Source organism: Cyprinus carpio, chromosome A1, assembly GCF_018340385.1.
Source record: "Cyprinus carpio isolate SPL01 chromosome A1, ASM1834038v1, whole genome shotgun sequence".
Classification (NCBI taxonomy): domain Eukaryota; kingdom Metazoa; phylum Chordata; class Actinopteri; order Cypriniformes; family Cyprinidae; genus Cyprinus; species Cyprinus carpio.
In genome coordinates, this window is record NC_056572.1 from 30,424,039 (window position 1) to 30,437,191 (window position 13,153).

Consider the following 13,153-nt stretch of genomic DNA (forward strand, 5'->3'; position numbering starts at 1 on the left):
TATAAAAATGAAGGTTAACCACAAAAACATGACGTTTTATTCAAAAACAAACAATACAAAATAACAAAAGGGAACAATTCAAGCAATGAACATGATATTGGATAAGAACTGCTGGTTACTGATTATATATTTAATATTTCTGTAAGGACTACGCAGGATCTTTATGAAGACCGTAGTACCGGTCAAACAGACAAACCTACAACCCTATTATCACATATATATATATATGGCTGTCCATTGATAGCAGAATTTTAATTGCCTAAGTTTAAAGTTTTCTTTTGTTGCCTGGTTAGATCCCCTGAGGCACACTCCTGAGATATTTACCTCTCGTTTTGACGTCTGCTACCCAGCATGCACGGTGTGTCTCTCGCTTTAGAACCTCGGCACGATTCTACTTTAAAGATTATTGTGGCATGATATATAGGAGATTATTCTTATGTTTGGCTACTGGCAATATGGTACTGAATCACTAGTGTTTATAGTTTTTTTTTGCTTTGTTTTGTTTCGCTGTGGCGGTGCATATAGATGGCTTTGGAAAGCCTTGGCAGGTCACATGATATGTTCCAACAATCGCAGAACTAGAGGGTGTTAATCTGGCCGAAGGCCGTACAGTTTCTGGGGTTACACCTCCTCAGGGTCTTGCAGCCCCTCGGCTCCTCGCGGGGCATCAGCGTTGTGTAGACGCATGATGGGTTTATTGCACATCGGGCAGACGCTGCGGATCTCTAGCCATTTCAGCAGGCACCTGCAAGTTACAAAAAAACAACAAGAGATTTCTTAAAATATACTGATGCAAATGGCAAACTAGGGTTTTGCACATTTACTTGTCCATGCAAAATTTGGCACCACAATGCTAGGTGGCTGCTTTTTAGTTGCTTGTAGTTTGATGCATTTAGGAGTTTGTTAGAAATCAAAAGTGTTAGCAATAGTAAAAGTGATGCATATTATCAGCATTTAGTCTACAAACAAATAAATTGCATTGCATTATAATATTATTTTATTTCATTAGTATCATTTTATTATTATTTCTATTTCATAAATGTTCTCTTATTTATAAACTGGAGTGTGTAAATGGACTTATCCACGTAAAAAAGACTTTATTATTTTATATATATTGTTCAAAGGTTTGGGGTTGGTAAGATTTTTAATGTATTTGACGTGTTTATAAATATGCATTTATTTGATCAAAGATACAGTAAAAATAATAAAATAAATAATATTGTGAAATATTATAATTTAAAATAACTGTTTTCTGTTTTATTATATTTTAAAATGTCATTTAATCTCAGTGTCACAGAAATCATACATGGCTTAATATCAGATTCTTTGATTAATACACAGTTAGAAAGAACAGCATTAATTGGAAATCTTTGTAAATACAAACATTTTTTACTGTGACTTGATCAATTTAATGCATCCTTCCTTGCTATATATATATATATATATATATATATATTTATATGAGCAATATCACACACGTTTATTTAATAGATAATAGAGAGAAGTGTGTTTAGTGTATTTATGTTTCACTGTGTGGAAATACTTCCTTCTGCCATGGATTCAAATCTCAGATTGACAGTTTAACAGCTGAGCTCAAGCCTGTATTAAGTAGAGTTGAGTATTATGAGAGAGAGATGTGTGATTACCTGCATCTGATACAGCATTCATACTTCAGCTCAATCTCACATTCACAATAAAACGTTAGAAAGCGATATCTTTGTCGTACTATCCTTTCATCTATTAAGGGTGATTTCTGATGACAGTGCTGCTCACTGCTTTTGTTGGCTAAGGTGTTGTTGAAAGTAAAAAATAACTTTCTTGTTTACAACTCTCAGTGGGTTCATGAGCGTTGAACGCCCACTGATGCCCTGGAGCTCACATCTCCGAAAGCGCCGAAGCAAATTTTCAAATAGACGTTATCTTTTTTAACAATCTGCATATTTGAAGTCTGAACAACTACATTCTGTGACACAAAAACAGTATTATTTATAAAAATACAGTGCATTTGGGTGTCCGCCATCACACTCGCTGTGAGAAATACAGCAAGTGGAGTGATACAAACGGTGAAAAGGTTAGAGTTCTGTTATCACTCTAATATCGCAATATTTTATTTATTTTTTTATGTTTATTTATATTTTTAATTGTGCAAGGACATGAACTGTGAATGATGAGTTTTTCATTGTAATTCTGCTGGCTGTATATTCCAAACTGATCTTGGCATGAAGTACATGTGACATTTCCCACAAAATGAAGTAAACACTTGTTTCAGTGGAACTCACTTCTTATGGAAGGTGTGTGAACACGGGCACACGCCCAGTACATACAGTGCATTTGGGTGTCCACCATGACACTCGCTGTGAGAAATACAGCAAGTGGAGTGATACAAACGGTGAAACGGTTAGAATTCTGTTATCACTGTAATATCGAACTCTTATCAGCAAATCAGATTCAAGGACCAGAAAGAACCATTTTATAGATAGATAGATAGATAGATATAGATAGATAGATAGATAGATAGATAGATAGATAGAGATCTATTTTTTACTGTCCAGAAAATTTCACATTTACTTCAATAAATAAATAAATAAATACATGAGCTGTGAATGATGAGTTTTTCTTTGTAATTCTGCTGGCTGTATATTCCAAACAGATCTTGGCATGAAGTACATGTGACATTTCCCACGAAGTAACACTTGTTTACACCACATAACAAGTTTCAAACAGTCAAACCACAACTTATGGCACTTCGGGCAGACGCCCAGCTCGTCTCTGGTCTTTATTTACTTTAGGCACAGGGCTGCTGTGATCCTCTAGACATACGGCACAGGGCTGCTGTGATGCAGAAGAAAAACATATTTTAGTCTCCTTTTCTCTTACACACATAATTCACCCACTTGAGCAGTAGGAATGCTGGTTGTAACTTTGCCCCGTCGCTATTCAGTGGAACAAACAGATAGCCTACTGCATGATGGTGCAACGCTATTGGGAGGAATCAGCGTCGTTGCGAGCAGAACCGTTGAGCCGAGCTCTCTGAGGAGAGGACAGGAAAACAAAAAAGTAACGCCACAGGGACGCCGTGTTTCCCGTTTCTGAGGTACCTACAGTTGTTTAAATATTAAGCTGGGATGAAGTAAAGTATTTTAACACCGAAAAATAACATATTTCATCCTTACCAGGAAAAAGGTTGTACTTTTCCCAGCCACTGTGACTAACTACTTTAACTGAGAATAGATATTACCAGAAAGTAAAATATTTTATTTTTTCCTTAGCAGGTGTGAGTTTGTACTTTAACTGAGAATAGACAATTGTGATTGTTGATTTATTTATTGCTTTTTGGATATATTAATTATTTATAGTAACGTTACTAGTTACATTACTTTTTCTTCAAGCCCCACAGAAGAAGTTGTAACTGTGTATCTTCCACATAAAATTCTTCGAGAATGTTACTTACAACATATTTCTGCCTCATCATTTGAGCAAAATCCACAATGGATTTCTGTCAGAAGTTATTACAAACACTCAATAGTGATCTGTCAGAAGTTATTACAAACACTCAATAGTGAGTTCATTATTATTCATATGTAGCTTGAAGCTAATTGTAATTTCTCCGTTACCTGATTATATATCATGTGTTTTATCAAATCACATAAGTTTGTAAGGAACGATGTTTAATTTTCCAAAAAAGATTTGTAATTATAGTAATATAATGCACCACATGCTGATCAGAGGGGTGTGGTTGGGATGTAATGCCGGAGTAAAGTAAAGCCACAACTTACACAACAGTGTTCAGATCATCTTTTTTTCCTGACAAAATCAATATACAAACATTATTTCTACGCCCCCAATGTAAGCTTTTCCATATTCTGAGTTTGCCTGCTGCACTGGGGACATCACATGCAAGTCATGAAAATTATGAACATAAATCTAGAGATTATTTGATTGTTGGATTTTAAATCAGTGGGGTTGAGGCATCTAAAGTAATTAAGTAACTAAGCTGTTAAGCTAATATTATTACTGAAATCTTATTAGTAATTAGTTACACTACGAGTTACTGCAAAAAGTAATATTATAGCAGTGACTAAGTAACTAGTAACTAGTTTCTGCCCAACACTGGTCATGACTGACTAATTGATTGATTGATTGATTGATCGATGGATTGATTTAATGTTAGGTGCTAGGTGTTTACATAGCATTTTCTTTGAAAAGGTAGGTCCCATATTTTATTGTGAGACCCATTAGATATTTTAGCCTATTATCTGACATAAAATCGAATAAGCTTGATCAACATTATGAAGGTTAAGTACCTCTTTTCACCATTTTGAAAAAGACTAAATGTATTTTTAAGGGCCATGTTTTAGTGCTTTTTGTTTGAAAATATCATCCTGTCTGTTTTTGTACCTTTTTTCATAATTTTGAAAAGGACTTATTTTATTTTTTATTTTATATCATGTTTACTATATATACGAGGAGCAAAGTATATCATGAAGGTCATCTGTTAGATTGGATTTCATCAAGACTGTATGCTATATTTACATCGAACTGTATTGTTTTAGGCCCACCTCGTTGTAGCTGTACTGCTCCCTTGTACCTTGCTGTTTCAATCTGTAAAGAGAAGAGGAAACAAAATGAAACACTTCTTTACTTCCTGAGTTGAACTGCAGACTGCTGTGGGTGGTGCAAAAGAGAGGTGTTGTGATTGTGAAATTCATTTTGCTGCAGCATTTCCTCTGTCACACTCTCTCATATGCATATAAAACACGTCTACATGATATATACACTAATTTATACTCATAATTTATACTGTGTCAACTCAAAGTCTGATTAAATATGGGATTCAGAATGTAATTTAAATCGCACCGTTTTAAAAAATTAATTTTGGGATTCAGTGTGTTATTTTTATAGAATAATTTTTAAGAAGTGTGTTTGTGTATTCTTTCTACATGTCTTTACAGGAGCAGAGAGCAACAGAGGACACATCTGATTTGTATAACAGCAGTTGTGCGGGTGTCGTGAATGCATTTGGGTTCTTGCCTGAACAGATAGCAGCAGAAGATTACACTGAGCATGAAGATGAACATGCCTATGCCCAGTACAATGACGTAGACGTTGAGCGGCAGACGGTAGATGTCTTCCTCTGACATATCACAGTCTGAATGCTGCAGCCCTAGACCACAGAGGCAGCCTGCACACAAACACACTTTAAATCGCACACGATGGCTCGAAAATATAAGATCATGAGGGAAGGAGTTATTTAGTTCTCTTATTACGCCCATTTTTATGGGATTTTGGGTATTTAGCAAAACAAATATGAACAACTGTGTAATTGCCGCCAACAAACCACCATCTGGCCTTTCAGGAAGCCATATGTGTGTTAGTGTGTGTTATAAAAGTTTACCATTACTGTATTCTTACCATGTGAAGTTCATTTCTGTTCATATTCTCCTGTCAGTCAGCATAAGAGGTAAAGATTAACGCAGCGTCTGCATTTATTCATCTAAGGTGCTTATATAGAGGGGCTTCCACAGAGATTATTGTAAGCTTGTGTCATTCTGATGAGATGGTAAAGTGAGATTTAATGTGTGCCATATGCACAGGATTCAGATCTTAAAACTATTTGGAGAATGTATTATGTACAGTATTATTAATATATTTAGGCATATATTGAAGAAAATTTTGAGGTTGTATTATTAGGAATGCTTTTTAAGAATTAAATTATTTATTTTTTTTTAATGTTAATGAATGTTTTTTATTTATATTATTATATTTTTTTAATTTATGTGTACATGGTTCTCAGAGAATACCATAGTTATTACCATGGTACATTTTTGTTAGTGGTTGACATTTGCCATGTGCAATGCACACAGCTTTCTAATTATGGTCCATATTCTTGTCAACTCTTTATTCAGAAGAAGTTTGCTTGCTCTGCAGCTTCCTGTGTACATATATTCTAGTTATGCATGTATGCGTATACACACACACCCACACATATGTATATATGTATCATTCAGATGTTTGGTGTCAGTAAGATTTTATTTATTTATTTATTTACAGAAAAACACATATGTATATATGTATCATTCAGATGTTTGGTGTCAGTAATATATTTTTAATGTTACATGAGATTTCTATTTCAGATAAATGCTGTGCTTTGAATGTTATATTCTGCAAGAATCCTGAAAAAAAAAATTGTACTTTACACAAAAATATACTTGAGCAGCAAATCATCATATTAGAATTATTTCTGAAGGATCATGTGACACTGAAGACTGGAGTAATGATGCTGAAAATTCAGCTTTGCCATCACAGCAATACATTAAATTAAAATACATCAAATTAGAAATTAGTAATTTTAAATTGTAATAATATGTCACAATATTTCTTTGTAATGTTTCTATTGTATTTCTGATCAAATAAATACAGCCTTGTTGAGCATAAAATACTTCAATCAAAAACCAATCATACCAACCTCAAACTTTTAAATGTTATTTATAGTATATGCATATATGTATAAGTATATGACCCGAAAACTTGATAAACTTTTATAGTGGTATATTATATATATATGCCAGCTGTTTTTATTTGTTTTAAGGTTTAAGAGACTTCTATTTCAAAAACATTAAAAAATATATAGAATCTGAGCAATTTCCGCTAATAATGAGAATTCAGTCCTCGATCGTCTCATTGCGGAGTGTCAGTGTTATTGAACATTTGACTCGTTATTGGTCGATCCATGATTTCGTCTAAAAATAAAACTCTAGACATATCAGTTTTCAGAAGAGCAGAAGGCTGGCAGCATGCGGGTTGTATGTTTTGAGAAGAGATTTTGTTTGTCTTAATGAGGTTTTTCTTGACCTTTCTGAATAGTTCCCTTTGACTTCTTAAAAACTGGTTTCAACATCCTGAGCAGCGATACCACTTCAGTGACTAATGCTGGTGGGGAAAAAAAAACTAATTCAAGTTCAGCTTGGACTTTTCGCAAAGGCCACTCACCGTTACACCATTGGAATGGTTGCATGTAATCTGACTCCAAGCACTGCTGCTGAAAACTCACTGCTTGTCTGGAACAGGCAATGCGGGGGCTGGAGGACACAAGCGAAAGCTTGATTCCGGGTTGACTTATTCCCGAAAATTTTCCTGACGTTCTTCCCGTAGGTCAGACGGGTCCAAAAAGCAGCTCTTCAAATGACAGGGTGTGCTGTCTTGATTATAGTTCAATTATTCCTCCATTCATCCCACTTTTATGATGTCAGCATCGAAGAACAAAAGATTTCAATCACTCTTTGGCTCCGCCGATGTGAATATGCACAAGGTGCTTTGTTACACAGACAAAGGGAGCGTAATGTGCCCTTGATATTCTTCTTGTCTTTGAGATCCAGTCCGTATGTGGCCGGATGGCACTTTTTACGTGATCTTCTTTGTTGTCATACACAAAAGTTAACAAATTTCTTATTAATAATTCCTGCGAATGGTGGTTTAGCGAGCACTAAACATCCATAACATACAAGCTGATAAAAGACTCCATCTACAGCCTTTGTCTTCCCTCAATCCTTATTGCAAATGAAGGAGACTTTTTTATGTGTCTATTTTTTTTTCTAGCTCTTTTTCGTTGTTGTCGATCTGAATTGGTTTTTTTTTTTTTATTTATTTTTTGTTTATGGAAGAAGTTTAGAAATGGAAGAGAGCAGTATCTTCACCACCATCAAGCCACTGGAGTGTTTATGTGTGCGCCTGTGTGGGGGAGTATTTTTTCTCTCCACCTAAAACCATCTGCTCTCTCAATCCTTCCATCGGTAAAGTGGACAAAAAAATGAATAGTCCCTTAGCTCATTCAACAAATATCCGAACCAAAACGCAAGCATCTGGGGGTTAAAGATGTGTTCTAGTGAGGCCAGCCAGTAATATTCTCCAGGAAGGCTCCTGCGTCTATCCTGGCCGCACAGTTTCAGTTTGTAAACAGATCTGTGCTCATGTGATCCTGGTTTGCCTCGCAACTCTGTCCTCCAATCCCTCCCTCTCTTCCTGAGTGATTCCCCTCCTCCAATCCTCTGCGTGACTGCAGTCACAGGATGGCCTCTGCTGCTTCTATATGTCTCACTCAGGGGGCTGCAACATTTTAAAGGAAGTAAGGCCGCATGCATGCACGCTGCTGCAGAAAACAGAAGCCGGAGGTGACAGACAAAACAAGCAATCGAGAAAAAAGGGAGAGTAAAAAAAATAGGGCAGACTGAATAAGTGAACACAGTGACACGTATATGCCGAAGTTAGTGTTGATGTATTAGATAATAATGAATGAGTGAGTGAGCGCATTGACAAGTATATACACAGGAGATTAATTGTAGCTTTTAAACAGAAAGGGGGGAAAAATACAACAGACTCAGGCGACCAACCCCCAACACTATAGTGCGGGATTCGGCTCTAGAGACAACAGCTGCTGCTTGCCTAACAACCATGTGCTCTCTCTGTGTCTCTGTTTGTCGCACTCGGCGATCTTGATGACTTATCAGTGGTGTACGAGTTCAGTTTGGTGTTAAGCAGATTGTTTGCTGGTTATCTAACAAATCACAGGTTACATTTCATTATGAGAATGCCATTCGCAGTCATACAGGTGTTTTTTGTTTTCCAGAGTTGTTAACTAAAACTATTAAAAATTGTTTTAAGTAACTGAAATGAAGATGAAATAAGTAAAATATAAATATTGGATGAAAAAAATGAATGAAAATAAAATAAAATAAAAATGAAAATTTTAAATGTTGCCTTGGCGAATAACTGAAATAAGCAATTAAGTTTAAAGGGATAGTTCACCCAAAAATACTGTCATTAATTACTCACCCTCATGTCGTTCCAAACCCAAGAGACCTTTGTTCATCTTCGGAACACAAATTAAGATATTTTTGCTGAAATCTGAAAGCTTTCTGACCCTGCATAGACATAATATATTATGTTATTATTGTTTTCTTTGCACACTATTCTTGTAGTTTTGTAAAATTGAAGTTGAGCCACTGATGTCACATGGTCTGTTTTATCGATGCCCTTACTACGTTTCTGGGTCTGGGAACATTTCAGTTGTGTTGCGGTCTATGCATTTAAAGCTCTTGAAAAAAGTTCTCTTTATTTTTCCTAATTTTCAAATATACAGATTTTATTGTTTTACCCATAATAAAATATCCATAATATTTATAATGAAATTTTAGATGTTTGAAACTGTCATAATCTAAACTATGAATAAAATAATCACACACAATTTTCAGTATTTATTGTGCGGAAATTATTTATATTAATCCCCCCTCTCCAAAAAAAAGTTCTCCAGTTTGTCCTTAACAAAGTTTATGCACTTGATTACCATGGTTACACTTGGTTAATGTTGTCATTATATATTATATATATATATATATATATATATATATATATATATATATATATATATATATATATATATATATATATATATATATATATATATAAAAGAGGAAAAATTACATCAACTAGAGAGTATAACCAGTGTGTCAAATGTGGTGAGATGTGCTGTATAGTTGCCTCTGGTGGCACAAAGCGAGACAGCATTTTATTTAAACTCTTGTGCTTTATTTATCATCTGCTCACATTAATTTATCATTTTTACTGACAGATACATTTTGCACTCTAAAAGGTAGAGCAAATAATATAAAGATCAAACTAGAATTGTGATTTATTGCTTTGGTTATATAATGTGATACATAATATAACTGCAAAGACCTTTATGTACTTTGATGGTTAAGACAACATACATTAGAAAAGTAATATAGTAGGATTTCTTGTCAGATGTGACATATATATATCTCAGACTTTGCTGTAATACACTGCCCATGCTTTCCTTTGAGTATTGCATGGAGAAGAGACACAACCATTCATGAATCCATTTTGGCTTGTGCTAGCATTGCTATGTCTATTCGTAAAACCATTTTGTTCTGTGCTAAAGCTAGCATTCTCATATCCCTTGTCCAAATTGCTTTGGCCAATATCAAGGCCAGGATTCACATAACTGCATTTGAAGCCATTTTGGCCCTCATTAAGTTCAGTTTTATCACCGATATTTTTGTCTTGATTTTTGTTAGCATTCATGCTACAATCGCCATTTTGTTCAGTGCTAGCATCGCCAGACTTTCTCAGAGTCAGCGGAGGTTTACACGTGTGCCAGTCCCACAGCACCTTATTCATGGTGTCCTGACGCCGAACGCCCATCAGTGTGTCTTCTTCTGTAGCAGGTTTATTGTCCTCATCATCGCTATCATCTCCACGTGAATGATCATGAAGGCTTTGAATCTCACCGCTAACACCCTCAAAGTATTGCTTGATGCAGATCTTGGCGAAACTTTTGGCATGTTCTGTGCAAGTCTCATCAAACATCTTGCGCTCCGTGTCTACGTAGTGGGACCAGTATTTGGTTTTGAGAAAGGTGGCCTGAGTGAAGCAGGGACGAATGGCTCTGATCAGAAATGCAGCGATTGTGATTATCAACAAGAACAACCATCCAAATGCCTGGAACGTTTAGAATACAGACAAAAAAAACAAGAAATGTTTTAGTAACATTGTAAAATTTGGATGAAAGTAAAAATGATATTTATTAGTATATTTAATATTAGCTTATAGCTTAACTTGTGATAGGCTTTTGCAGAGTGCTACATTTTCGCCAAAATTTTTAGCAGCCATGGTTCTTTAAGTATTTTCCTAATTCCTTTTGTTAACAAATATATATGTGTGTAAGTTTTGTTATATGTTCATAACATTTTTTAATTTTTATTTCAGTTTAGTTATTTTAGTTACTCCAATTCTTGGAGGCCCACAGCTCTGCACAGTTTAGTTCCAACCAACTCCAACTCACACCTGCTTGGAAGTTTCTAGTAATCCTGAAGAATTTGATTAGCTGGATCAGTGTGTTTGATTAGGTTTGGAGCAAAACTGTGCAGATCTGTGGGTATTGAGTTTGAGACGACTTTTGTAAGACCTTCGTTCAACTTCGAAACACAACTTAAGATATTTTTGATGAAATCAGAGAGCTTTATGAATGAATACTTTTTGTGCACAAAGAACACAAAAATAATGACTTTATTCAATGATTTCTTCTCTTCCATGTCATTGTCCACCGCCATTCATGAGAGTACCGTGATGCATGTGTGAAAGAGAAGAATTATTGAATAAAGTCATTTTTGTTTTCTTTGCTCACAAAAAGTATTCTTATACCTTCACAAAATTATTTCAGTTCAACCACTGATGTCACATGGAGTATTTTAATGATGTCCTTACTACCTCTCTGGGCCTTGAACGTGGTAGTTCCCTTGCTGTCTATGGAGGGTCAGAAAACTCAGATTTCATCAAAAATATCTTAATTTCTTTTCCAAAGATGAAAAAAGGTATTACTGGTTTGGAACAACATGAGGGTGAGTAATTAATGACAGAATTTTCATTTTGTAAACTATCCCTTTAATATCAAGCAGTGGCAAATACTACAGTAGGAAGTACTACATCATCTTACCTGTGAAATACAGCATATGTATCTGGTGGCGGCCTCTCTCGATAGGATGTGCTGGCCATCATATATATGCTTGCATGGTATTTTGGCCAGTGTTCGTAAGAGTTCCTCTTGAGACAGTCCGTGTCCACTTACATTCTTGCCAAATTCAGACATGTCCAGGTCCATACTGTAGGCACACAGGAAGCTTTTACCATCCATTAGAGTCACTGAGATCCAAACGGCTGGTGCGATGAGTGACCGCTGGGATATGGACACACACATGTAGCGAATGACTGTAGGGTCCTTCCTCCGCTGTCCTACCGGCCGTTTCCACTCCTCCGCCAGCATCGAGACATTGTTGTTTAGTACAAAACCCAAAAGGAAGAACCATATAGGTGGAATAACAAGCATGCTGATCCCATATGAGTAGTTGTATTCAGGGATACAGGGACAGTTGAATTCAAAAGACGTGTAGAGCTGAGCACTCGCCAGGGCCATGACGCCACAAATACCATTCATAAAAGACTCTTGGTTGGACTGGAGAATCTGGGCCATCATTCGGAACTTATCCATTTTGATATCTTGGATTGGTCTATCCGGATATTAACCTGTATGTGAAGAAATTTTGTTACTTGAGGGTCAGTATTGATGTTTTACATTCGCAGTGATCCGAACAACCTTTTTTCACTATAAAGAACCTTCTGTGCAATAGAAAGGTTCCATTAAAGTTAAAGGTTCTGCATGCAACCACAGATGTACGGTGGCCCAGTAGTACACAACACAACAAAATTAGCACAGCACAACAGAAACAAGCCACAACACAACGAAATTAGCAAAACACAATGGAAACAAGCCACAAAACAATGAACTTAGCACAACACAATGGAAACAAACCACAAATCAATTAAATTAGCACAACACAACGGAAACAAGCCACAACAAAATGGAAACAATCCGCAACATAACTGAGGCAAGTCACAACATAACTGAAATAGGCCACAACACAATGGAAACAAGTCAAAACACAATGAAAACAAACCGCAACACAAAGAAATTAGCTCAACACAACCAAATTAGTCCTATGTGGTGTGTTGTGGTGATTTCATTGTGTTGCAGAGATTTTGTTGTATTGTGGAGATTTTTTTGTATTGTGCACTATTGGGCCACCGTACAGATACACAAATTTGGAATTAATTGAATAATGAAAAATGTATAATATTAGTTATCAAGAACTAGCAATGAACAATACCAGCAGTTATTAATCTTCTTAGTTCATGTTAATCTAAACATTTACTAAAACAAGGTTAAAGGGTCAAAAGTAAAAAAAAAAAAAATTGTGCTAACATGAACATGAACATTTTTTAATGAATTAAAATTATTAGGTTAATAAATGCTGTAAATATACATTGCCCTCTGTTCATGTTAAAGCATTAACTAATGTTAACAAATGAGACCTTATTGTAAAGTGTCAACGAAAAATGTACAGTATGCAGTAAATTGTAGACATAATTTTTGTATGTAAATTGTATACATAATTAGACTAAGTACTGTAAATAGGGTCACGAGACAATTAACTGAATAAAATTATTTAAAAAAAATAAATATACAACTCTGTCTACTTACAGAATTTTGTGATGTGCTGCCAAATATTCATCTGCCTGTAAA

At 35.5% G+C, this 13,153-nt stretch overlaps 2 protein-coding genes across 2 annotated transcripts; both read right to left on the bottom strand.

Annotated features, from left to right (window-relative positions):
- Positions 1 to 506: 506 nt before the first annotated feature.
- zgc:175214 (uncharacterized protein LOC557610 homolog) lies at positions 507 to 7,566 on the bottom strand. The gene is made up of 5 exons (XM_042760918.1): positions 6,991 to 7,566; positions 5,032 to 5,182; positions 4,534 to 4,602; positions 2,280 to 2,399; positions 507 to 745 (listed from the first exon to the last, which is right to left on the bottom strand). Exons 1-5 carry the CDS (start codon positions 7,013 to 7,015, stop codon positions 622 to 624), a joined length of 489 nt encoding a protein of 162 aa, XP_042616852.1. The 5' UTR covers positions 7,016 to 7,566; the 3' UTR covers positions 507 to 621.
- A 2,188-nt stretch (positions 7,567 to 9,754) lies between these two features.
- Positions 9,755 to 12,080, bottom strand: LOC109068839 (calcium homeostasis modulator protein 1). The gene is made up of 2 exons (XM_042761757.1): positions 11,510 to 12,080; positions 9,755 to 10,515 (listed from the first exon to the last, which is right to left on the bottom strand). The coding sequence occupies exons 1-2, from the start codon at positions 12,059 to 12,061 to the stop codon at positions 9,817 to 9,819; spliced, it is 1,251 nt and encodes a 416-aa protein (XP_042617691.1). The 5' UTR covers positions 12,062 to 12,080; the 3' UTR covers positions 9,755 to 9,816.
- Positions 12,081 to 13,153: the final 1,073 nt, after the last annotated feature.